The following is a 26,096-nucleotide window of genomic DNA, read 5'->3' as shown; positions in this document are numbered from 1 at the left end:
CAAATAGAATAAAACTCAATATAATGTTCAAGGATTATAATGTCAAAGAAGCCATGACTTTTAAAGGGTTGTGGGGAGTGGGGTAGGGAGGGGCAGACAAGGAAGGGGAGGGGGGGAAGGGAGGTTTCCTGGGGATTCTGGCATGTGTAGGCAGCAGCTGGTAGGTAGTCATCTACCCTAATAAAATGACCCCAATACAAGGAAGGCTTGAAAAGTCACCAGGGAGTAACGTCCTCCAGACAGACATAGGGGGATTTCAGGTATTTTGTTAATTACTGGTTGTTTCTAGGGATGATCAGTGAGATGCAAATTCTTCCGAGTTGATGCAAATTTCTATGCAAATATATGCTGTTTGAAAATGGACCAATCAGTTTAAACTCAGGATTAGATTGATTGGTCCTTTATCAGTCTGCATATATTTGCATACAAATTTGCACAAACTCTGAAGAATTTGCATTTCTTTGATCGTCACTAGTTTTTTTTATCATCTGTTGCTGAGCACTTTGTTTTTTGTGTTTATTGTAGATGTGATCGGGATATAAAGGTCTCCTACACTGTCTATAACCGGCTGTCATTACTACTGAAGTCATTACTGGCCGTTACCAGGGTGACCCCGGCCTACAGGCTGTCCAGGAAGCAGGGACATGAATACGTCATCCTCTACAGGTACATGGGGACTTGCCTTATCATTGTATAGTCATTTCTGTGCTATTCGTAATGGAAGAACTGTGTTCTGTGTGCACCGCCTGCAGGATCCACTCTGCCCGCTCCAGTCACCGCTGGGAAAACCCTCTTGAGGACCGCAGACTTAAATGCCCCCCCAGTGACCAGGCCATTTTTTACAAAGTAGGCCACTGCAGCTTTAAGGCCAAGCTGCAGGGCCGCACAACTCAGCACACAAGTAATCCCCCCCCCCCCTTTTCTGCCCACCAACACAGAGCTTTCTGTTGGTGGGCTTTGATCGTTCCTGCAATTTTTCTTTTTTTAATATTGGTTTCCTTTTTTTTAAAATAAATTTAACTTTTTTATTTTAAACCCCGCCCCCTCCCCCCACCAGCCAATCAGTGCAATCGGCTGTCAGCATCGGCCTATGACAGTGGATCGCCTTTGTGACTCCAGAGGGGACAGTCGGCCCTTAGATCGCAGCGCTGTACAGTGTTATTAGACGGCGGATTTGGCGCTGGGAGACTGATAACGGGGCGGAACTCCATCATTAAAGCGGGGATGCGTGCACATGGGCGCGCGCGATCCCCTGCAATCTCCGCCCCCAGCACTTCACGCCACGTACAGTGGTCGTGGGGCTTCTGCGCTGCTCACGCCAATCGGCGTGGAGCAGTCGTTGGGCAGTTAAAGAGAATCCGAGGCGAAGCAATAAATACTCACCTAAGAAAAGAGAAGCCTCTGGATCATAAAAGCCTTCCCTCTGTGTCCCCCGCCGCACGTGGGGATCCTTCAGCTGATGGGGCCGCGCTCCTAGGTTGGCATGAGGGCAGCCATGCTGTAGCCTCGCCAGCACTACCTATGCAGTAGCACGGAGCTCCGGCTTACTGTGCAGGTGCGCACGTACTCTGGCAGGCACACTACGGCCGCGCTCGTGCTTGAAGAGCACCACGGCCCTGATCAGATTACCCACAATTGCTTGTCTGTAATGTTTGCAGGTTGGACTGCAACGGTATGAAAATCCACGGTGTGAAAACCGTCTAAAACAATACTGTGGTATGACGGTTTTCTGTATCACACAATTATTTGGACTCGGGCCTCCCCCTTACATTAACCACTTGAGGACTGCAATGCTAAACCCCCCCTAACGACCAGGCCATTTTTTTACAATACAGGGCTGTGCAGCTCGGTCAGGGTGCTGCACAGCCCTGCAACTCAGCACTCAAATCATTTTTTTCTCCTTTTAGTGTCCTTAATAGACCTGATCACTGGAGGTATCGGATCGCTGCTGCAATCTTTTCTTTTTTTCTTTTTTTAGTAAGAAAAGGGAGAATTTTTCCTCTCTCTCCCCCCCCCTCCCTCCCCCCTGTGCCATCCTAATCGCCATTGGATGGCGATCAGCACTGCTCCCCTGCCTGTCATAGGCATCAGCCCATGAGAGGCCACACAGATCGAGCCGCTCTGAGGGACAGCCCAGTGTCCCTCGTGCAGCGCTGTACAAATGTAAACAAAGGGGAATTCTTTCCCCTTTTGTCTCTAAATAGTATGCTAGCAGCAGGCTAATCACGGAGCTCTGTGAACCGTCAGGGAACGATCGCGCATGCGTTCCCTGCCAAACTGCAGCTCTAGGACTTGACGCCAATTGGCGTTAGGCGGTCCTGGGGCTGCTGCCGCGGTCATGCCTTCGACGTGACACGGTCGTTGGGTAGTTAAATAATGTTACCCCTCCCACCCCACCAGTATGGTAACCAGATGTGCCCCACTCCCTGGGAATACATATGCTTAAACCGCCGGGAGATTTGGCACAGGGTAAAGCTGTAAACCTGTTCACCCTGCTCCTGCAAAAGTCCTGGCAGCGTTAAATACTATTCCCTCTCCAGGTTACTATGCATAGTGGTGAAAGATCTAATTGCGCCCAAATTACTCATTGTGTGCCGCTATAGCCGTAATTCCTATTACGGCCTATGGTGGCGCCAGCTTCGCCCAAATCTCCGGCATTGTTTTTACAGAGCTCCACTCCCACCCCCCCTCCCACCCCCCCCGGTATGGTAGCCAGGTAAAGGTGCTTCCAGTATAGCTAGTTAGGTATAGGTGCCTCCAGTATAAGTAGCCAGGGATGGGTGTAGCCAGGAATAGATGTCTGCAGTATAGGTAGCCAGGATAGGTGCCCACAGTATAGAGAGCCAGGTGTAGGGAGAGGGGGGCGCAGTGACGAGGGTAAACAAATGCTCACTTGTCGGTGGTCCTGCATGCTTGTACTTCTTTCTTCTTCCTGTTCTTGCGTTCCATCTCCTTGGAACAGCGCCCAGGTGGGGCTGTTACGGGGAGATGTAATGCAAGAACAGGAAGGAGGAAGAAGTAAGTAGTACACGTGTGCAAGACCCCGGCGAAGTGAGTGTGTGTGTAACCCCGCCGCTGTTCATGCTCTCGCCGTTACTTCACCCCCCCACTACTCCGTGGAAACCGGTACAACGAGATTGTGCGTGGTATGATTATCATGCACAATCAAACCGCGGTATACCGTCATACCGGTAATCCGCAGCAGCCCTATTTGGAGGGTCCACACTCTGGGATGGGGACCGGAGGACAACGCAGGAAGCCGCATCAGGAACCAGAGGCCTCCCTCTCCTTAGGTAAGTATTTGATTTTGTATCAGAGTTTCGGTTCACTTTTACTCTAACCTCCCCCACAGATCAGATGCAGAGCAACAGAAACAACTTACAAAAGCTCCAAGCAGGTCCTTTTCATTTCCTGCAGCTCCCGCCTGCCCTGCTGCATCCTCCACAAGGCTCCTGATACGCACACGGGACCCTATGCTGGTCAGGTGACATGCCGGGAGCCGTACAAGGATGCAGCTTGCCGGAGTGAAGAGGACTGGCGCTCAGAGCTTTTGTAAGTAGTGTACTCTGCGCTCTGCTCTGCATAATAATAGAAGCACGCCTCATGGCTCGCCCATGTTCTGCCAGTTGCTTGAGACTACCGGTTGGAATAATCCCGGATAACTGGGTCTCAACTGTAAATCTTTTCTTTATGTGAAACAGGCTTTGGCTGTTGGAATGGAGTGCATGGGCCAGGAGTATGACAACTAGACATAGACCCTAACAAGAATGCTCGGTGATCCTGAACCCTGCATTTAAAGTGAACCACCGGACTAAAAATCTACTCAGCAGCACTGAAAAGGCTTGGTGTTTCTTTAACAGTTTCACAGCATCAGAACTTTGTTTTTCTTACCCAAGCCTCATTTTTAGCTGCACAGAAGCTAAGCTCCGCCCCATCAAATTAATGTGCCTGTGCATTTTACCCCTGAGGCTGTGCAAAGCATGATGGGATTTCTGATGTTGTTCTCGTCGCTTAGCAACTGGGAGGGGTGATCAGGACACAGGACAGTTGGAACTGTGTCTCATCCTCCCTGTCACCTCCTTTCAACCAAAAAGATGGCTGCCCTCATTAAATCCCAAACCTTTTCCTGTTCTTGTAAAACAGGGTGGGTAAGAGATTATATTACCTATCTATTTTCATTAACATAACTAATGTAACATAATGACAGTATGTTTGTTTAGGCTGGAGTTCCTCTTTAAGGAACCTGAGATGAGAAGGAAAGGGAGGCTGCAATATTTATTTCCTTTTAGACAATGCAGATTGCTTGGCTGTCCTACTGATCCTCTTCATCTAATACTTTTAGCCATAGCCCCTGAACAAGCATGCAGATCAGGTGACTGTAGTGTGATTGAATTAGCCGCATGCTTGTTTCAGGTGTGTGATTCAGACACTACTGCAGCCAAAGAGATCACCAGGACTGCCAGGCATCTTCTGGCTGTAATAATGAATGACTGACTGATATTACACTACTGCTCACATTGAAAGCAATGCTGTCCCAGTTTAGTGATCGCAGTGATGTTTGAAGCTGTTTTTTCTTCTTTTCAGGATATATTTTGGCGATGTGCAGCTTCTGGGCCTTAAAGAAGGTAAATTGATTGATCCTTTTATGTGGAGCGCCCCAGTAATCTGTAATGGATATCCTCATTCTTCCCTCTTATAGCCAGACGGGACAGGAAGCAGTCCTTGCACTGCAATAAAAGCACCGGTGTAGCTGCTGACCTCCCATAGCCAGGCGGGACAGGAAGCAGTCCTAGCCAGGCGGGACAGGAAGCAGTCCTAGCCAGGCGGGACAGGAAGCAGTCCTAGCCAGGCGGGACAGGAAGCAGTCCTTGCACTGCAATAAAAGCACCGGTGTAGCTGCTGACCTCCCATAGCCAGGCGGGACAGGAAGCAATCCTAGCCAGGCGGGACAGGAAGCAGTCCTAGCCAGGCGGGACAGGAAGCAGTCCTAGCCAGGCGGGACAGGAAGCAGTCCTAGCCAGACGGGACAGGAAGCAGTCCTTGCACTGCAATAAAAGCACCGGTGTAGCTGCTGACCTCCCATAGCCAGGCGGGACAGGAAGCAATCCTAGCCAGGCGGGACAGGAAGCAGTCCTAGCCAGGCGGGACAGGAAGCAGTCCTAGCCAGGCGGGACAGGAAGCAGTCCTAGCCAGGCGGGACAGGAAGCAGTCCTAGCCAGGCGGGACAGGAAGCAGTCCTAGCCAGGCGGGACAGGAAGCAGTCCTAGCCAGATGGGACATGAAGCAGTCCTTGCACTGCAATAAAAGCACCGGTGTAGCTGCTGACCTCCGATAGCCAGGCGGGACAGGAAGCAGTCCTAGCCAGGCGGGACAGGAAGCAGTCCTAGCCAGGCGGGACAGGAAGCAGTCCTTGCACTGCAATAAAAGCACCGGTGTAGCTGCTGACCTCCCATAGCCAGGCGGGACAGGAAGCAGTCCTAGCCAGGCGGGACAGGAAGCAGTCCTAGCCAGGCGGGACAGGAAGCAGTCCTAGCCAGGCGGGACAGGAAGCAGTCCTAGCCAGGCGGGACAGGAAGCAGTCCTAGCCAGGCGGGACAGGAAGCAGTCCTTGCACTGGAATAAAAGCACCGGTGTAGCTGCTGACCTCCCATAGCCAGGCGGGACAGGAAGCAGTCCTAGCCAGGCGGGACAGGAAGCAGTCCTAGCCAGGCGGGACAGGAAGCAGTCCTAGCCAGGCGGGACAGGAAGCAGTCCTTGCACTGCAATAAAGGCAACGGTGTAGCTGCTTGGCCTCTCTTAGGCAGTTGGTACAGGAAGCAGTCCTAGCCAGGCGGGACAGGAAGCAGTCCTAGCCAGGCGGGACAGGAAGCAGTCCTAGCCAGGCGGGACAGGAAGCAGTCCTAGCCAGGCGGGACAGGAAGCAGTCCTAGCCAGGCGGGACAGGAAGCAGTCCTAGCCAGGCGGGACAGGAAGCAGTCCTAGCCAGGCGGGACAGGAAGCAGTCCTAGCCAGGCGGGACAGGAAGCAGTCCTTGCACTGCAATAAAGGCAACGGTGTAGCTGCTTGGCCTCTCTTAGGCAGTTGGTACAGGAAGCAGTCCTAGCCAGGCGGGACAGGAAGCAGTCCTTGCCCTGCAATTAAGGCACCGGTGTAGTTGGAGTTGCTTGTCTTGTTTCCAGATGGACTGACATGCCTGAAGTGACATTGGGGTATATTCACTGCTCTGCGGTAAGCAGAATAACATGTGTAAAGTCTTACTGCACAATGAGGAGACCGTAGTGTTATTGCATTACGTTCTACTCGCCAGGCGATCAGAATTTATGAACATTATTCTGATTACCGCAGTCTACCCCATGATGAGATAAACATATGGTAGCTCTATACAGGTAGTCCCCATTTAATGAAAGAAATAGGGACTGTAGGTTCATTCTCAACCTGAATCTGCCACTAAGTTGGAACGCTGTGCCATATCTGTCCTCTGAACCTCTTCTATGTCCCCCTTCATGCCTCCTCTGTGTCCCTCTGCCCCCCCTCCTTTGTCACCTTTGTCCCCCTCTTCCCTCAGTTGTCCCCCTCTGTGCCTCCTCTGTGTCCCTTTGCCTTCAGCGTCTCTCTCTGTGTCACCTCTGTTCCCCTGTGCCTTCTGTGTCTGTGTTCCTGTATACCACTGCTTCCTCTTCCCACCTGTGTCCCTCTGTGCCTTTTTCTGTACCCCTTTGCATACTTCTGTCCTCTTTTGTTCCTCGTTTTGTCCCCTGTGTGCCTCCTTCTGTCTCCTTTGTGCCTTGTTTTTCCCCCTCTCTATGCACAGCGAAAGCAGCAATGCTTGTCTCACCTGCTCTGTGGATGCATCTAGCAATGAGCGACCTCTTTTCACCCTCACTGCTCCCTCTAGTACAGGATAAAGGGGAAAGGGGCGCCCACTGCTCCCTCTACTGCCAGTCTACTGTATGTTGCATTGTATTACACGATTAGGAAAATTCCCTGTATAACACTAGCCCTAGCAAGAAATCCTCTGAAGTCCCTTTCTGTTTTCCAGTACAGCAAGCGTTAAAAAAATGGTTATCTATACAAAAGATCTTGTGAATTCTCTCTGGTTTCCTGATAAGTAAATAGAGGGAAAACAGCTGAGAAACAGTGACATAAGGCTTCTAATGAGGTTTAAATGCAGGACAGTTCAAAGGGTCATTACTGCTCTTTCTCTCCTAGCTTAAAGTGCGCCTGATCCACTTGCAAGAGAGAATAGGTGTGGCGAGTGCACTCTATGCTGCAGTAATAACACTGTGTCACATTTTTGACAGGTGGTGCAACATCCAGAGCATTATTTAAAGTCCATCAATCAGCAAATAGAAATCAGCTCCTGGAGCCCCTTTTTTTCTATTTACTGATTAAAGTGTACCTGAGACGAATACAAAAAAATGTATACACACCTGGGGCTTCATCCAGCCCCTTCAGGCTGATTGCTCCCTCGCTGCCTCGATTCTCTGCTAGGCGGCCTGCTTAATCCAATATTTAATGCAGGTTCAGTCTAGCTGCGCACTTTACCCCGTTACACTCCTATTGCTGGGAGTGTCCTGCTTCAGATGCAGAAAGCTCCAGGTGACGAGCATGCGCAGTATGCCTGACTGGAGGAATTACTGGGGCAGCAAGTGGAGGATCCAGGCGGCCCGGGAGGATGGCGAGGAAGCGATCGGCCTGAAAGGGGCTGCAGGAAGCCCTAGGTTTGTGTGATTTTTTTTTTTCTCTCTTTTCATCTCAGGTTTCCTTTAAAGTGTAACTGTCGGGCATAAAATCAAAAATCAATTCTTTATTTTTATCTGGTAAACAAGTAATAGGGATGCTAACCAGGCAATCCTAAAGTTACAATCACTATTACCTTTCTTGTTGATAAATGGTCATTCCCCAGTTTACCTGACTCTTATTTGGTACACAAAAAGGAAGTTGCAGGGCATGCTGGGTTGTCCTTTTTTGCTTCTCTACTTTCCCCTCAGACTTAACTAATGCAGCCCGATTATTTGAAACCTCTTTCCCTCCTGTTTTCCCCTCCCACACCTCTGTTCCTCTCTGATTGGCCAATATTTCTCAGGCTGAGACAATGCACTTTCTATAGTGGAGAGCAGGCAATTCATGCACAATCAGGCAGAGGAGAGTAAGGGAGGAAATTGCATCAGGATTGGCTTCAAAATAGCCACACTTAAAGAGACACTGAAGCGAAAAAAAATGATGATATGATTTGTATGTGTAGCACAACTAAAGCAGCCCATACACTCAGCCGATTTTCTGGCCGACCGATCGATCCCGATCGATCAATCGATTGCAAATCGGTTGGCCAATCGACCGATCGGCCGATTTCGATCGATTTCGATGGATTTCCATCGAACTTGCAGGGTGGAAAATTTAGGTCGATCTGATGAGATTGTGTGATGAAACGCGGAAAAGCCGCTGTCTCTCAAGGCGAGGCGGCTGTTTCCGCGTCCAGCATGGCGTCACAACGCGGAAAAAACGCTGCATGCCGCTTAGGCAGAGCGGCGGAATCCGCATCGGAGGCGGCTTCCGCACTCAGTTCACTGGATACATTGCAAGACAGTACTGGTGTGGCTGGGACTGATAGTCCACCAAGATTCAGACTTACACGCGCGCGAGCACAGAGGCAGAGTTTAAATAGCAGTTAGAAGGGTGTCGGCTGACCAGCTGGGTCAGCTGACAAATTCCACTGCTCTCATTGGACCAGCAATTAGGGAGGTCCTGGAAAGGTCCTAGAGTATATATACTGCTGGTTGTTCACTTGCTCTTTGTCTGGCGTGCGATCACATATGTGGAAGCACCCAGATCCGTAGTCAGATCCGCAAGTGTGCCGGGACCAGCTGGAGCTGTAATCCTACACTTAGCTAGATTTTGTTGATAGCTTAAAGTACTAGTTTGATTGTGATTATTTGTTATGACTTTTGCCTGCCTTGACTACCCTTCTGAACTCTGATCTTGTACCTTGATATTTCTGATACCCTGTTGCCGAACCCCGGCTCGTTTCTAGACTCCGTCTCAGCCTCCTGATTCTGTACCTCGATATTTCTGATACCCCGTTACTGAACCCTGCCTGTACTTAGACTCCGCCTTTGCCTCCTGATCTTGTACTTTATCTGTCCGTGTGTGTACGACCTGGCTTGTCCGACCTCGAGAACCGACCTTACCGTTAGAGGCGGTTCCTCGCTCTGTTAGCGACCTTTCCTCCTGAGGGTCACTTCCAGACATCCTTCCTACTGTCAGTCTGACTCCTCCCATCTTGGAGAGCTCAGGTCTGCAGAAGGAATCTGTGCAGTACGCCTTGCTGCACTGAGGCCTAGTCCTCAAAGTGTTACTGTTACACCAAACACTACACTCTACTCAGGTGAACAGAGGTTAGCTAGTATATCGGATTATCGGTGAGACTGCAGATCACTTATAATCTGGTATATATCTGTATTCCCAGTGATACTGCAGATCACCGGTAATCAGATCCTCTCTGTGCTTCACCGATCGTTACAGAACGCCAGACCAAATACAAAATGGACGCAAACACTGATTGTCTGGGTGTACTTGCCACTTCGGTGGACAACATCAATCAAGTACTGGGCGCCCACATAACTCTTATTGATGCCCTATCAGGGTCTGTACAAACCCTCCAGACATCAGTGGATCATGTGCGATCCTCTCCTAGCTCTGACATACGTATGCCTGTACCTGAAAGCTTTTCCGGCCACAGATCTGACTTCCGGAATTTTAGGAGTAGAGTATTGTCCTATTTTGAGTTGAGACCCCAATCTTCGGGTACTGAGACCCAGAGGGTCACGTTTATAAAGACTTTGTTGTCTGGCGACTCCCAGTCTTGGGCATATAGCCTGCCCGCCGGAGACAAAGCTCTTACCTCTGTAGAGGAATTCTTTAAAGCTATGGCAGTAATTTACGACGATTCGGACCTTGCTTCGACTTCTGAGAGGAAGCTCAAGCTTTTGCGTCAAGGCGAAGGTCCGGTCGAAGATTACGCGGCCGAGTTTAGGAGGTGGTCAGTTACGGCCAGGTGGGACACTTATGCCCTATTAGATCGTTTCTTGTCAGGGCTGTCCGATGAGGTCTCTGATTTGATGTTAAGCCAGCCCGAGCCCAGAACAGTCGATGAGGCCATCTCAGCGGCCATCCGAATCGACCGCAGGCTGCGCTACCAAAAACAGACCAGGGGTAGTTCCCGTGTCAGAGGGGTATCTTACACTACGGTCCCAGTAACTCCACCTCCTACTATTTCACCTTCTCCCGTCTTGCCTCCATCCGAGCCGATACAGATTGCTCGGTCAAAGTTGACCCAGGTAGAGCGAAGACGGAGAATGACCGAACAGCTGTGTCTGTACTGTGCTGAAGGGGGGCATATAGTACAGAACTGCCCTAACAAGCCGGGAAGATGCTACCGTTTAGGAGTGGTAGGGGGTAGCGCCCTAGGTGCCCGGCTCATACCCTTAAACGAAAAACGTTTGCTCCTTCCATGTATGATTACATGGGGGGACAAATCTGAAGCCACAGAAGCCTTTGTTGATTCTGGCTCCGCGGCTAACTTTATGAGTTCAGAGTTCGCAGAAAAGTTGGGCATTCCGCTCACCCCAGTAAAACCACCTATCCAGGTTACTGCTGTGGACGACTCCCCGCTGCAAAGGGACCGTCCGCTGTCTCAGACACCAGAGGTGGAAGTCACTATTGGGGTTCTGCATAACGAAAGTCTAAGTTTCTTTGTATTACACATGACCACCTCCACAATTGTTTTAGGAATGCCCTGGCTGCAGCTCCATTCGCCACAGATTAATTGGGCTACAGGACAATTAACTAGTTGGTCAGACTTCTGTTCCCAACAGTGTCTAGGGAAGGTGACTTTAGGTCAGACCAAGTTGCATGTGGAGGGGGTTCCCGAGCAATACTCCGAGTTCTCGGATGTATTCTGTCCCAAGGCTGCTGACAAATTACCTCCTCATCGCCCTTTCGATTGCCCCATCGATCTCCGTGCCGGTTGTATGCCCCCTAGGGGTCACCTGTATAATTTGTCTGGACCAGAGAAAATAGCGATGCAGGAGTACATTCGTGACAATTTAGCCAAAGGGTTCATTCGCCCCTCCCGGTCGCCTGCAGGGGCCGGATTCTTTTTTGTTAAGAAAAAAGACGGAGGGCTGCGACCATGCATCGACTACCGTGGCCTGAATAAAATCACGGTGAAGAATCGTTATCCGTTACCATTGATAGACGATTTATTTACGCAAGTCACCAACGCTAAGATCTTTTCAAAATTAGATCTGAGGGGTGCATACAACCTGGTCCGCATTAGAAAGGGTGATGAATGGAAGACGGCCTTCAACACTCCCGACGGGCATTACGAGTACTTAGTGATGCCCTTCGGGTTGTGCAATGCGCCAGCCGTCTTTCAAGAATTAATTAACGAGGTATTCAGGGAGGTGTTGGGTAGGTTTGTACTAGTATACCTTGACGATATACTAATCTATTCCAACAACCTCCCCGAGCACAGGGTCCACGTTAAATTCGTGTTGGACAAATTGAGGCAAAATATGCTGTATGCCAAGGTGGAGAAATGTATTTTCGAGGTGACCACTGTCACATTTTTAGGGTATGTGATCTCCACCTCAGGCCTGTCAATGGATCCTGCCAAGGTCACAGCTGTCCTGGAATGGCCACAGCCAGTGGGGTTGAAGCCCCTGCAAAGATTTTTAGGTTTTGCGAATTACTATAGGAGGTTCATAAAGGGGTACTCCACGATGATTGCCCCTCTTACCAGTCTCACAAAAAAGGGGGCAGATACCAACCACTGGTCTCCTGAGGCTGTGGCAGCTTTTTCTCACTTGAAAAAATTGTTTTGCTCTGCACCCATATTGAGACACGTAGACACCTCTTACCCATTCATTGTGGAGGTTGATGCCTCAGAAGTGGGAGTAGGGGCTGTGCTGTCTCAACGCTCTGGGCTGCAGGGAAGGTTGCACCCGTGTGCCTATTTCTCTCGGAGGTTTTCACCGGCAGAGAAAAACTACGACATAGGCAACCGGGAACTTCTGGCCATTAAATTGGCATTTGAAGAATGGCGCCACTGGTTAGAAGGGGCAGAACACACGATCACGGTGTATACTGATCACAAGAATCTGGAATACATCGAGGGGGCTAAGAGACTAAGTCCCCGACAGGCCCGTTGGTCGTTATTTTTTACGAGGTTCAGATTTATTATCACATACACTCCAGGCAGCAAAAACATCAAGGCAGATGCCCTGTCCAGATGTTTCGAATTAGAGACAGCACAGCCCCCCGCTCCTGAGTCCATCATCCCGCAGAGGCTGGTGTTAGCAGCCACAGAGACCTGGGAGGATTGGACAAAGGTTTTGGGTCCCTTTCAGCAGGATGTCCCTGAGGGAAAACCGGAGGGGGTCTTGTTTATCCCACTGTTTTTTCGTCTACAGGTCTTACAAATGTTTCACGCCCATAAGAGTGCTGGTCACCCTGGTGCTGCCAGAACGCAGGATCTGATTGCCAGGTGTGCTTGGTGGCCTTCTATGGCATCAGACTGCAAGGAATATGTCAGGGAATGTGCGGTATGTGCCAAAAGTAAACCCTCCCGGCAGGCACCTGTCGGTACCTTACAGCCTTTACCCGCCCCGAGTGAACCATGGACCCACTTGTCCATGGATTTTGTGGGTGAGCTCCCCAGGTCTGAAGGCATGTCGGTCATTTGGGTGGTAGTCGACCGCTTCAGCAAAATGGCCCATTTCGTGCCTTTGAAAGGACTCCCCTCGGCCCAAGAATTGGCTGACCTATTCATCGTCCACATTTTCCGGCTGCACGGCATTCCGGAGAACATTGTGTCCGATCGGGGAGTCCAATTTATCTCTAAATTCTGGAGGGCATTTTGCCACCAAATGGGCATGAAGCTGTCTTTCTCGTCAGGCTACCACCCACAGACGAATGGGCAGACTGAACGAATTAATCAGTCTTTAGAACAGTTTTTAAGATGTTACGTTGCGGAGGCACAGAATGACTGGGTGAAGTTTCTGGCTTTTGCAGAATTTGCACAGAATAATTTAAAGAGTTCTTCTTCTGGTTTTTCCCCGTTCCAGATTGTGACAGGGAGGTCGCCCAAGTTCTCCCCTTTGCCAGTTGCCTCTTCTCCGTTCCCAGCACTGGAGGATTGGCAGAGGTCACTCAGGGACAATTGGGGAATTGTTAGAGATAATTTGCAGAAAGCGTTCCAAAGTCAAAAGGGTCAAGCGGACAAGAGACGTTCCATGGAATGGAAGTTTCAGCCAGGGGATTTAGTCTGGGTGTCCACACGTCACTTGACACTGAAGCAGCCTTCTGCCAAACTGGGCCCCAGGTTTGTGGGTCCGTTTTCTGTGACCAAAAAGATCAACAACGTCACTTATACCGTTGATCTCCCCGCCAGCATGCGTGGGGTGAGATCATTTCACGTATCCCTGCTCAAACCTGCAGTCCATGTGGGCCCTACTCCTCCTCCTCCTGTCCTGGTGGATAGTCATCCTGAGTTCGAAATAGAGAAAATTTTGGACTCTCGCATTGTCCAGAACTCGGTACAGTATCTGGTACACTGGAAGGGATATGGCATTGAGGAGAGACAGTGGGTACCGGGGACTCGCATGCATGCGGATGAGTTGAGGAAAGAGTTTCATGCCTTACACCCCGAGAAGCCTGGTAGGAGTTGTCCGGAGTCCACTCCTCGAGGGGGGGGTACTGTGATGAAACGCGGAAAAGCCGCTGTCTCTCAAGGCGAGGCGGCTGTTTCCGCGTCCAGCATGGCGTCACAACGCGGAAAAAACGCTGCATGCCGCTTAGGCAGAGCGGCGGAATCCGCATCGGAGGCGGCTTCCGCACTCAGTTCACTGGATACATTGCAAGACAGTACTGGTGTGGCTGGGACTGATAGTCCACCAAGATTCAGACTTACACGCGCGCGAGCACAGAGGCAGAGTTTAAATAGCAGTTAGAAGGGTGTCGGCTGACCAGCTGGGTCAGCTGACAAATTCCACTGCTCTCATTGGACCAGCAATTAGGGAGGTCCTGGAAAGGTCCTAGAGTATATATACTGCTGGTTGTTCACTTGCTCTTTGTCTGGCGTGCGATCACATATGTGGAAGCACCCAGATCCGTAGTCAGATCCGCAAGTGTGCCGGGACCAGCTGGAGCTGTAATCCTACACTTAGCTAGATTTTGTTGATAGCTTAAAGTACTAGTTTGATTGTGATTATTTGTTATGACTTTTGCCTGCCTTGACTACCCTTCTGAACTCTGATCTTGTACCTTGATATTTCTGATACCCTGTTGCCGAACCCCGGCTCGTTTCTAGACTCCGTCTCAGCCTCCTGATTCTGTACCTCGATATTTCTGATACCCCGTTACTGAACCCTGCCTGTACTTAGACTCCGCCTTTGCCTCCTGATCTTGTACTTTATCTGTCCGTGTGTGTACGACCTGGCTTGTCCGACCTCGAGAACCGACCTTACCGTTAGAGGCGGTTCCTCGCTCTGTTAGCGACCTTTCCTCCTGAGGGTCACTTCCAGACATCCTTCCTACTGTCAGTCTGACTCCTCCCATCTTGGAGAGCTCAGGTCTGCAGAAGGAATCTGTGCAGTACGCCTTGCTGCACTGAGGCCTAGTCCTCAAAGTGTTACTGTTACACCAAACACTACACTCTACTCAGGTGAACAGAGGTTAGCTAGTATATCGGATTATCGGTGAGACTGCAGATCACTTATAATCTGGTATATATCTGTATTCCCAGTGATACTGCAGATCACCGGTAATCAGATCCTCTCTGTGCTTCACCGATCGTTACAGATTGCTTATCAGTTTGCATTGGCCTTAATGGAAATCTGATGGCAAAAAAATGCCATCAGATCGAATTTCAATAGATTTCAAACTGAAATCTATTGAAATTCTATCCTGGTAAAAAATGTTCTAAAAACGCATCAGATAGATCATCAGATGCATTTCTTATCTATCTGCTGCCAATCTGACGAGTGTATGGGCACCTTAAAGAGTAACTGTCAGGCTGCAGAAGCTAATTTAAACCTCTATTCTCCTGTGTTAAACAGTTTAGAAGGAAGCTCAAAAGCCATTAGTGAAGATAAACATTTCAGTTACCTTTGATGTGTGCTTATCTTAACCTCTGTTATAGACCCATAAAGACGCAAGCCGCAGCTAAACTGCAAAGCATTCTGGGGCCCTCCCCTCGGCTGCTAATGAGACGGTACAGGAGCTTCTAATCAGTCCAGCGTGATAACACTGATAAATCTCGGGCAGACTACACTGCAGGAGTCAGCTATTGTTCCTAGCCACATGGCTCATTAATATTCACTGCACACCGTGTTGTTCAAGAACGAGTGTATCTGTGATCAGAAGCAGGCAGGACATGACGACACATTTGGCTTCACAAACATGGAGCCTGTCATGAGCTGTCAGGAGCATCTATCTCTGCATATACTATATACAAATTCTGTGAAATCCAAACGTGGACAGTGAAATGCATATGTAATGTAAGTACAGCCAATCTTTAGCTACTGATATATGTGTTTATTTTCTCTGAGACCCTATACCTAACAGCTCCTCTTTAAGAAATAAAACATTAAGATCAGATACATCAGTGTAATTGTGTCCAGTACAGGAAGAGTTGAGAAACTCCAGTTGTTATCTCTATGCAAACAAGCCATTAAGCTCTCCGACTAACTTAGTCGTGGAGAGGGCTGTTATCTGACTTTTATTATCTCAACTGTAAGTGAACTGTTTACTTTTCCTCTGGCAGAGGAGAGGTCATTAGTTCACAGACTGCTCTGAAAGACTCATTTTGAATGCTGAGTGTTGTGTAATCTGCACATATTATAGAATGATGCAATGTTAGAAAAAACACTATATACCTGAAAATAAAAGTATGAGAATATTTTCTTTGCTGCTAATCTTCTAGTAATTATTCATAGTACACAACCAATTCACTATATCATATTTTTTTTTCGCTTCAGTGTCACTTTAAAATGGTAAATGCTAAGAAGGATTTTCTCTTTTTTTTTTATTGTGGAAAAATCACTAAAATCAAACCGTGGACAGTGCAATATATCTGTTATGTAAGTAGAGCAAGTATTTATCTACTTATATATGTGGGTTTTTTTATTTCTGAGATCGTATGGCTGACAGCTCCTCTTTAAGAAGGTTGAGTATGGATTGTAAACAGCAACTGTGACAGTCTGATGCAGTCTTAAAAATTACGGCACTAAACTGAAAATAAAAATGTGAGACTCATTTATATGTTACTAATGTTCATTTTATCATCCATATTACACATAGAATTATTTATCTCATACGTTTATTCTCACTTTAGGTTCCCTTTAATATGTAATAATGTCTATTCTAGCCCCGTGTTTCAGACATTGATAGTCTCACATAGAGGCAGGATTGCTGACGTCTTTTTGGATAAGGAATCTTCCTCTGACTCCCGTTCTGCCCTCTTTATTTCAGGCTTCCAGGCGGTGCGTGTTGGGACTGTGGGGACCCCTATAGGGACACTGACCCTGACCTGCGCCTACAGGACTAACCTGGCGTTCATGTCCACCCGGTAAGCCTAACCAGCGTCCGCTGCTGCAGAGGGTCTCCCCTTGTCATGTGATGCTTCCTGTGGAGGCTCCGCCTGCCGCCTTTGTCAGCTGAGCTTTATTCCCGCCCATTGTCTGACGCGGTGGGATTGGGAGGTCCGTATGACGAGGGCAGCTGAATAATGTATCGCTGTGTTTATTGCATTTCAGGGAGTATGAGAGGACTCAGCCCATCATGGGAATTATTATTGATCACTTTGTTGACCGACCTTACCCCAGCACCTCACACATGCATCCCTGCAACTACAGGTGAGGACGCAGGTAGCATGCACACGGACGGGCACAGCGATCGGCAGCTTACTTACCCTGCATTCCATGCATAGAAGCCACAGTACTCTGCAAAACGTAACCTCCTTAGCGGTAATCCCAAGTCAGGCTCGGGACGGAAATCTGCAGCTCAGAGCGGTAATCCCGTGCCTGAGTGAGTTATATGCAGCAGCTGCAGCAGATCTCCCTGGGGTATGTTTTTTTTTTGTTCTTAGGGTCAAAAAGCTTGTGAAAAAATTGCATGGCTTTTAGACCCTAAATCTGGAAATGATTATAACGCCAGGGAGCCGAACCTTGGGTACACAACATCAGATACTTACCTAAAGAGTGGGGGTCCTTAGGATCCTATTGAGGCTTCCCTCCCTGCTGTGATGTCCCCGTTGCTGAGCGTGGCTCCCCAGAAGATAAGCGACAATGCATTGTCACAAATCATATCGGGGCCATGCAGCTCTTGTTCCTCCAGTGTGGCCACGCAATTACCGACCCAGCCTGCGCATGCGCTGTAAGCCGGAGCTGCGAGCTCCAAGCTACTTCGCATATGTGGGCGGTTCGCATAGCTATTGTGCGGCCACACTTCTTGAGGAAGAGCTGCGCGGCCCCGATGTAGAGAGGGGGTCGTGCTTAACAACAAGGGGCTTCAGATCAGTGAGGGATGTCTCAATAGGATCCTGAGGCTTCCCTCTTCTAAGGTATGGCTCTGATTTTGATCCTGAGCTTCAGCTTAGGATCACTTGAACCCATTAGCAGCTTCAAATGAAATTTTTCGCTTGAAAGCTGCTGGGTGCACTCTAAGCTTCTGCTGGCAAATCTCATGTGGCTACCCAGTGCAACCAAACAAGCAGGTGGCAGGGAGCTTCCGACATGTCTTCTGGGTCCTGATCACATGATATGACATGTTATCTGTATTCAGGAGACTGTTTCAGCCTTACAGTGCCACTCAGTGGTGGAAGAGGGGTGATGGAACATACTCGTCCATCACTCCTCTTCCTCCACCGGGTGGCACTGTAAGGCCCCCTGTACGCTGCATGCAATTCCGATTTTTTTATCGTTTTTTTACATCCGATTCCGATTTTTAATCATTACTGCATGCTGCGTTTTTCCTCCGTTTTTTCTGTTGATTGCATTCAGGGAAAATCGGAATTGCGAATCGGAATCGCAAAACGGATTTGCAGTATGCAGGGAGCCTAAAGCTGACAAGGTCTCCTGAATCCCGATCACATGTCCTATCATGTGATCAGGACCCAGAAGACATGTCGGGATTACATTGCCGCTGGAGCAAGAAGAAGCCGAAACCACTGCATACCCTGCCGAGCCTGGGCAGTGTTTCCCACAAAATACATATGATGCAGCAGTGTTTCCCACAAAATACACATGATGTGGTGGAGTATCCTAGAAAATACACATGATGCAGCAGTGTTTCCCACAAAATACACATTATGGGGCAGTGTTCCCACAAAATACACATGATGTGGCAGAGTTTCCCACAAAATATACATGATGCAGCAGAGTTTCCCACAAAATACACATGATGTGGCGGAGTTTCCCACAAAATACACATGATGTGGCGGAGTTTCCCACAAAATACACATGATGCAGCAGAGTTTCCCACAAAATACACATGATGTGGTGAAGTTTCCCACAAAATACACATGATGTGGCAGAGTTTCCCACAAAATACACATGATGGGGCAGTGTTTCCTACAAAATACACATGATGGGGCAGTGTTTCCCACAAAATACACATGATGTGGCGGAGTTTCCCACAAAATACACATGATGCAGCAGAGTTTCCCACAAAATACACATGATGTGGCAGTGTTTCCCATAAGATACACAGGATGTGGCAGTGTTTCCCACAAAATACACATGATGCGGCAGAGTTTCCCACAAAATACACATGATGCGGCAGAGTTTCCCACAAAATACACATGATGCGGCAGAGTTTCCCACAAAATACACATGATGCGGCAGAGTTTCCCACAAAATACACATGATGTGGCAGAGTTTCCCACAAAATACACATGATGCAGCAGAGTTTCCCACAAAATACACATGATGCAGCAGAGTTTCCCACAAAATACACATGATGCGGCAGAGTTTCCCACAAAATACACATGATGCGGCAGAGTTTCCCACAAAATACACATGATGCGGCAGAGTTTCCCACAAAATACACATGATGCGGCAGAGTTTCCCACAAAATACACATGATGCGGCAGAGTTTCCCACAAAATACACATGATGCGGCAGAGTTTCCCACAAAATACACATGATGCGGCAGAGTTTCCCACAAAATACACATGATGTGGCGGAGTTTCCCACAAAATACACATGATGCGGCAGAGTTTCCCACAAAATACACATGATGCGGCAGAGTTTCCCACAAAATACACATGATGCGGCAGAGTTTCCCACAAAATACACATGATGTGGCAGAGTTTCCCACAAAATACACATGATGCAGCAGAGTTTCCCACAAAATACACATGATGCAGCAGAGTTTCCCACAAAATACACATGATGCAGCAGAGTTTCCCACAAAATACACATGATGCAGCAGAGTTTCCCACAAAATACACATGATGCAGCAGAGTTTCCCACAAAATACACATGATGCAGCAGAGTTTCCCACAAAATACACATGATGCAGCAGAGTTTCCCACAAAATACACATGATGCAGCAGAGTTTCCCACAAAATACACATGATGCAGCAGAGTTTCCCACAAAATACACATGATGCAGCAGAGTTTCCCACAAAATACACATGATGCAGCAGAGTTTCCCACAAAATACACATGATGCAGCAGAGTTTCCCACAAAATACACATGATGCAGCAGAGTTTCCCACAAAATACACATGATGCAGCAGAGTTTCCCACAAAATACACATGATGCGGCAGAGTTTCCCACAAAATACACATGATGCGGCAGAGTTTCCCACAAAATACACATGATGCAGCAGTGTTTCCCACAAAATACACATTATGGGGCAGTGTTCCCACAAAATACACATGATGCGGCAGTGTTTCCTACAAAATACGCATGATGCAGCAGAGTTTCCCACAAAATACACATGATGTGGCGGAGTTTCCCACAAAATACACATGATGCTGCAGTTTCCCACAAAATACACATGATGCGGCAGAGTTTCCCACAAAATACACATGATGCAGCAGTGTTTCCCACAAAATACACATGATGTGGTGGAGTATCCTAGAAAATACACATGATGGGGCAGAGTTCCCACAAAATACACATGATGCGTCAGTGTTTCCCACAAAATACACATGATGGGGCAGTTTCCCACAAAATACACATGATGTGGTGGAGTATCCTAGAAAATACACATGATGCAGCAGTGTTTCCCACAAAATACACATTATGGGGCAGTGTTCCCACAAAATACACATGATGCAGCAGTGTTTCCCACAAAATACACATGATGCGGCAGTGTTTCCTACAAAATACACATGATGCGGCAGTGTTTCCTACAAAATACATATGATGCAGCAGTGTTTCCCACAAAATACACATGATGTGGTGGAGTATCCTAGAAAATACACATGATGCGTCAGTGTTTCCCACAAAATACACATGATGGGGCAGTGTTACCACAAAATACACATGATGGGGCAGTGTTTCCCACAAAATACACATGATGTGGTGGAGTATCCTAGAAAATACACATGATGGGGCAGTGTTCCCACAAAATACACATGATGCGGCAGTTTCCCACAAAATACACATGATGGGGCAGTGTTTCCCACAAAATACACATGATGTGGCGGAGTATCCTAGAAAATACACATGAGGGGGCAGAGTTCCCACAAAATACACATGATGCGTCAGTGTTTCCCACAAAATACACATGATGGGGCAGTGTTACCACAAAATACACATGATGGGGCAGTGTTTCCCACAAAATACACATGATGTGGTGGAGTATCCTAGAAAATACACATGATGGGGCAGTGTTCCCACAAAATACACATGATGCGGCAGTTTCCCACAAAATACACATGATGGGGCAGTGTTTCCCACAAAATACACATGATGTGGCGGAGTTTCCCACAAAATACACATGATGCAGCAGAGTTTCCCACAAAATACACATGATGTGGCAGTGTTTCCCATAAGATACACAGGATGTGGCAGTGTTTCCCATAAAATACACATGATGCGGCAGAGTTTCCTACAAAATACGCATGATGCAGCAGTGTTTCCCACAAAATACACATGATGTGGCGGAGTTTCCCACAAAATACACATGATGCAGCAGAGTTTCCCACAAAATACACATGATGTGGCAGTGTTTCCCATAAGATACACAGGATGTGGCAGTGTTTCCCATAAAATACACATGATGCGGCAGAGTTTCCCACAAAATACACATGATGTGGCGGAGTTTCCCACAAAATACACATGATGCGGCAGAGTTTCCCACAAAATACACATGATGTGGCGGAGTTTCCCACAAAATACACATGATGCAGCAGAGTTTCCCACAAAATACACATGATGCAGCAGAGTTTCCCACAAAATACACATGATGCAGCAGAGTTTCCCACAAAATACACATGATGCAGCAGAGTTTCCCACAAAATACACATGATGCAGCAGAGTTTCCCACAAAATACACATGATGCAGCAGAGTTTCCCACAAAATACACATGATGTGGCGGAGTTTCCCACAAAATACACATGATGCAGCAGAGTTTCCCACAAAATACACATGATGCAGCAGAGTTTCCCACAAAATACACATGATGCGGCAGAGTTTCCCACAAAATACACATGATGCGGCAGAGTTTCCCACAAAATACACATGATGCAGCAGTGTTTCCCACAAAATACACATTATGGGGCAGTGTTCCCACAAAATACACATGATGCGGCAGTGTTTCCTACAAAATACGCATGATGCAGCAGAGTTTCCCACAAAATACACATGATGTGGCGGAGTTTCCCACAAAATACACATGATGCTGCAGTTTCCCACAAAATACACATGATGCGGCAGAGTTTCCCACAAAATACACATGATGGGGCAGAGTTTCCCACAAAATACACATGATGCTGCAGTTTCCCACAAAATACACATGATGCGGCAGAGTTTCCTACAAAATACGCATGATGCAGCAGTGTTTCCCACAAAATACACATGATGTGGTGGAGTATCCTAGAAAATACACATGATGGGGCAGAGTTCCCACAAAATACACATGATGCGTCAGTGTTTCCCACAAAATACACATGATGGGGCAGTTTCCCACAAAATACACATGATGTGGTGGAGTATCCTAGAAAATACACATGATGCAGCAGTGTTTCCCACAAAATACACATTATGGGGCAGTGTTCCCACAAAATACACATGATGCGGCAGTGTTTCCTACAAAATACGCATGATGCAGCAGTGTTTCCCACAAAATACACATGATGTGGTGGAGTATCCTAGAAAATACACATGATGCGTCAGTGTTTCCCACAAAATACACATGATGGGGCAGTGTTACCACAAAATACACATGATGGGGCAGTGTTTCCCACAAAATACACATGATGTGGTGGAGTATCCTAGAAAATACACATGATGGGGCAGTGTTCCCACAAAATACACATGATGCGGCAGTTTCCCACAAAATACACATGATGGGGCAGTGTTTCCCACAAAATACACATGATGTGGCGGAGTATCCTAGAAAATACACATGAGGGGGCAGAGTTCCCACAAAATACACATGATGCGTCAGTGTTTCCCACAAAATACACATGATGGGGCAGTGTTACCACAAAATACACATGATGGGGCAGTGTTTCCCACAAAATACACATGATGTGGTGGAGTATCCTAGAAAATACACATGATGGGGCAGAGTTTCCCACAAAATACACATGATGCAGCAGAGTTTCCCACAAAATACACATTATGGGGCAGTGTTCCCACAAAATACACATGATGCGGCAGTGTTTCCTACAAAATACGCATGATGCAGCAGTGTTTCCCACAAAATACACATGATGTGGTGGAGTATCCTAGAAAATACACATGATGGGGCAGAGTTCCCACAAAATACACATGATGCGTCAGTGTTTCCCACAAAATACACATGATGGGGCAGTTTCCCACAAAATACACATGATGTGGTGGAGTATCCTAGAAAATACACATGATGCAGCAGTGTTTCCCACAAAATACACATTATGGGGCAGTGTTCCCACAAAATACACATGATGTGGCAGTGTTTCCTACAAAATACGCATGATGCAGCAGTGTTTCCCACAAAATACACATGATGTGGTGGAGTATCCTAGAAAATACACATGATGCGTCAGTGTTTCCCACAAAATACACATGATGGGGCAGTGTTACCACAAAATACACATGATGGGGCAGTGTTTCCCACAAAATACACATGATGGGGCAGTGTTTCCCACAAAATACACATGATGTGGCGGAGTTTCCCACAAAATACACATGATGCAGCAGAGTTTCCCACAAAATACACATGATGTGGCAGTGTTTCCCATAAGATACACAGGATGTGGCAGTGTTTCCCATAAAATACACATGATGCGGCAGAGTTTCCTACAAAATACGCATGATGCAGCAGTGTTTCCCACAAAATACACATGATGTGGCGGAGTTTCCCACAAAATACACATGATGCAGCAGAGTTTCCCACAAAATACACATGATGTGGCAGTGTTTCCCATAAGATACACAGGATGTGGCAGTGTTTCCCATAAAATACACATGATGCGGCAGAGTTCCCACAAAATACACATGATGTGGCGGAGTTTCCCCACAAAATACACATGATGCGGACATGACAGAGTTTCCCACAAAATACACATGATGCGGCAGTTTCCCACAAAATACATATGATGCGGCAGTTTCCCACAAAATACATATGATGCAGCAGAGTTTCCCACAAAATACACATGATGTGGTGGAGTATCCTAGAAAATACACATGAGGTGGCAGAGTTTCCCACAAAATACACATGATGCAGCAGTGTTGCCCACAAAATACACATGATGCAGCAGAGTTTCCTACAAAATACACATGATGCAGCAGAGTTTCCTACAAAACACACATGATGCGGCATTGTTTCCCACTAAATACACATGATGTGGCGGAGTTTCCCACAAAATACACATGATGTGGCGGAGTTTCCCACAAAATACACATGATGCAGCAGAGTTTCCCACAAATACACATGATGCAGCAGAGTTTCCCACAAAATACACATGATGTGGCAGAGTTTCCCACAAAATACACATGATGCAGCAGAGTTTCCCACAAATACACATGATGCGGCGGAGTTTCCCACAAAATACACATGATGTGGCGGAGTTTCCCACAAAATACACATGATGTGGCGGAGTTTCCCACAAAATACACATGATGCAGCAGAGTTTCCCACAAAATACACATGATGCGGCAGAGTTTCCCCACAAAATACACATGATGCAGCAGAGTTTCCCACAAAATACACATGATGCGGCAGAGTTTCCCACAAAATACACATGATGTGGCAGAGTTTCCCACAAAATACACATGATGCGGCAGAGTTTCCCACAAAATACACATGATGCGGCGGAGTTTCCCACAAAATACACATGATGCGGCGGAGTTTCCCACAAAATATACATGATGCGGCGGAGTTTCCCACAAAATACACATGATGCAGCAGAGTTTCCCACAAATACACATGATGCGGCAGAGTTTCCCACAAAATACACATGATGCAGCAGAGTTTTCCACAAAATACACATGATGCGGCAGAGTTTCCCACAAAATATACATGATGCGGCGAGTTTCCACAAAATACACATGATGCAGCAGAGTTTCCACAAAATACACATGATGCGGCAGAGTTTCCCACAAAATACACATGATGCAGCAGAGTTTCCCACAAAATACACATGATGCGGCGGAGTTTCCCACAAAATACACATGATGTGGCGGAGTTTCCCACAAAATACACATGATGTGGCGGAGTTTCCCACAAAATACACATGATGCAGCAGAGTTTCCCACAAAATACACATGATGCGGCAGAGTTTCCCACAAAATACACATGATGCAGCAGAGTTTCCCACAAAATACACATGATGCGGCAGAGTTTCCCACAAATACACATGATGTGGCAGAGTTTCCACAAAATACACATGGATGCGGCAGAGTTTCCACAAAATACACATGATGCGGCGGAGTTTCCCACAAAATACACATGATGCGGCGGAGTTTCCCACAAAATACACATGATGTGGCGGAGTTTCCCACAAAATACACATGATGTGGCGGAGTTTCCCACAAAATACACATGATGCAGCAGAGTTTCCCACAAAATACACATGATGCGGCAGAGTTTCCCACAAAATACACATGATGTGGCAGAGTTTCCCCAAAATACACATGATGCGGCAGAGTTTCCCACAAAATACACATGATGCAGCAGAGTTTCCCACAAAATACACATGATGCGGCAGTTCCCACAAAATACACATGATGTTGCAGAGTTTCTTACAAATACACATGATGCAGCAGAGTTTCCCACAAAATACACATGATGCGGCAGAGTTTCCCACAAAATACACATGATGCGGCAGAGTTTCCCACAAAATACACATGATGCGGCAGAGTTTCCCATAAAATATACATGATGTGGCAGGGTTTCCCACAAAATACATATGATGCGGCGGAGTATCCTAGAAAATACACATGATGTGGCAGAGTTTCCTACAAAATACACAATGCTTCAGCTTTTCCCCAAAAATATACTGTACGTAATGTGGCAGTGTTTATTACAAAAATCGCATAATGCAGCAAGAGTTTCGCACAAAATACACAAATAAAAACACAAGCAGTTCCCACCCTTAGAAAACACAAAGTAGGCAGCGTTTTCTCCATAAAAACTTTGAGGTAGAGACTCCTCTTTCGGCCTCCAGCATCGCATCCTGGTTGTCATTGCAGCAGATCCAGCTGCAAATAACCCGCTCTACCAGGCAGAGCAGGGTTATGGAAATTGTCATTGGAGCCATTTTCCTGTAGCCCTTATGCGGGACTCTGGAGACTGAGTATAGTCTGACGTGGCTGAAGTGCAACTCTGAGCGAGACTTCACCCATGTCCAACGCCATTCCACCCATGAGG

At 47.4% G+C, this 26,096-nt stretch overlaps 1 protein-coding gene across 1 annotated transcript in view; it reads left to right on the top strand.

The window, feature by feature from the left end:
• Nucleotides 1-26,096, top strand: part of ATG13 (autophagy related 13) — a 97,494-nt gene that overhangs the window by 57,245 nt on the left and 14,153 nt on the right. Inside the window, 4 exon segments of the mRNA XM_068260681.1 lie at nucleotides 526-666; nucleotides 4,585-4,625; nucleotides 16,534-16,630; nucleotides 16,818-17,037. Coding sequence (XP_068116782.1) covers nucleotides 526-666; nucleotides 4,585-4,625; nucleotides 16,534-16,630; nucleotides 16,818-17,037 — 499 coding nt within the window.

This window comes from Hyperolius riggenbachi, chromosome 11, assembly GCF_040937935.1.
Source record: "Hyperolius riggenbachi isolate aHypRig1 chromosome 11, aHypRig1.pri, whole genome shotgun sequence".
NCBI classification, from domain to species: domain Eukaryota; kingdom Metazoa; phylum Chordata; class Amphibia; order Anura; family Hyperoliidae; genus Hyperolius; species Hyperolius riggenbachi.
The sequence above is the reverse complement of the archived record's forward strand: the minus strand, read 5'-3'. Positions and strand labels throughout refer to the sequence as shown.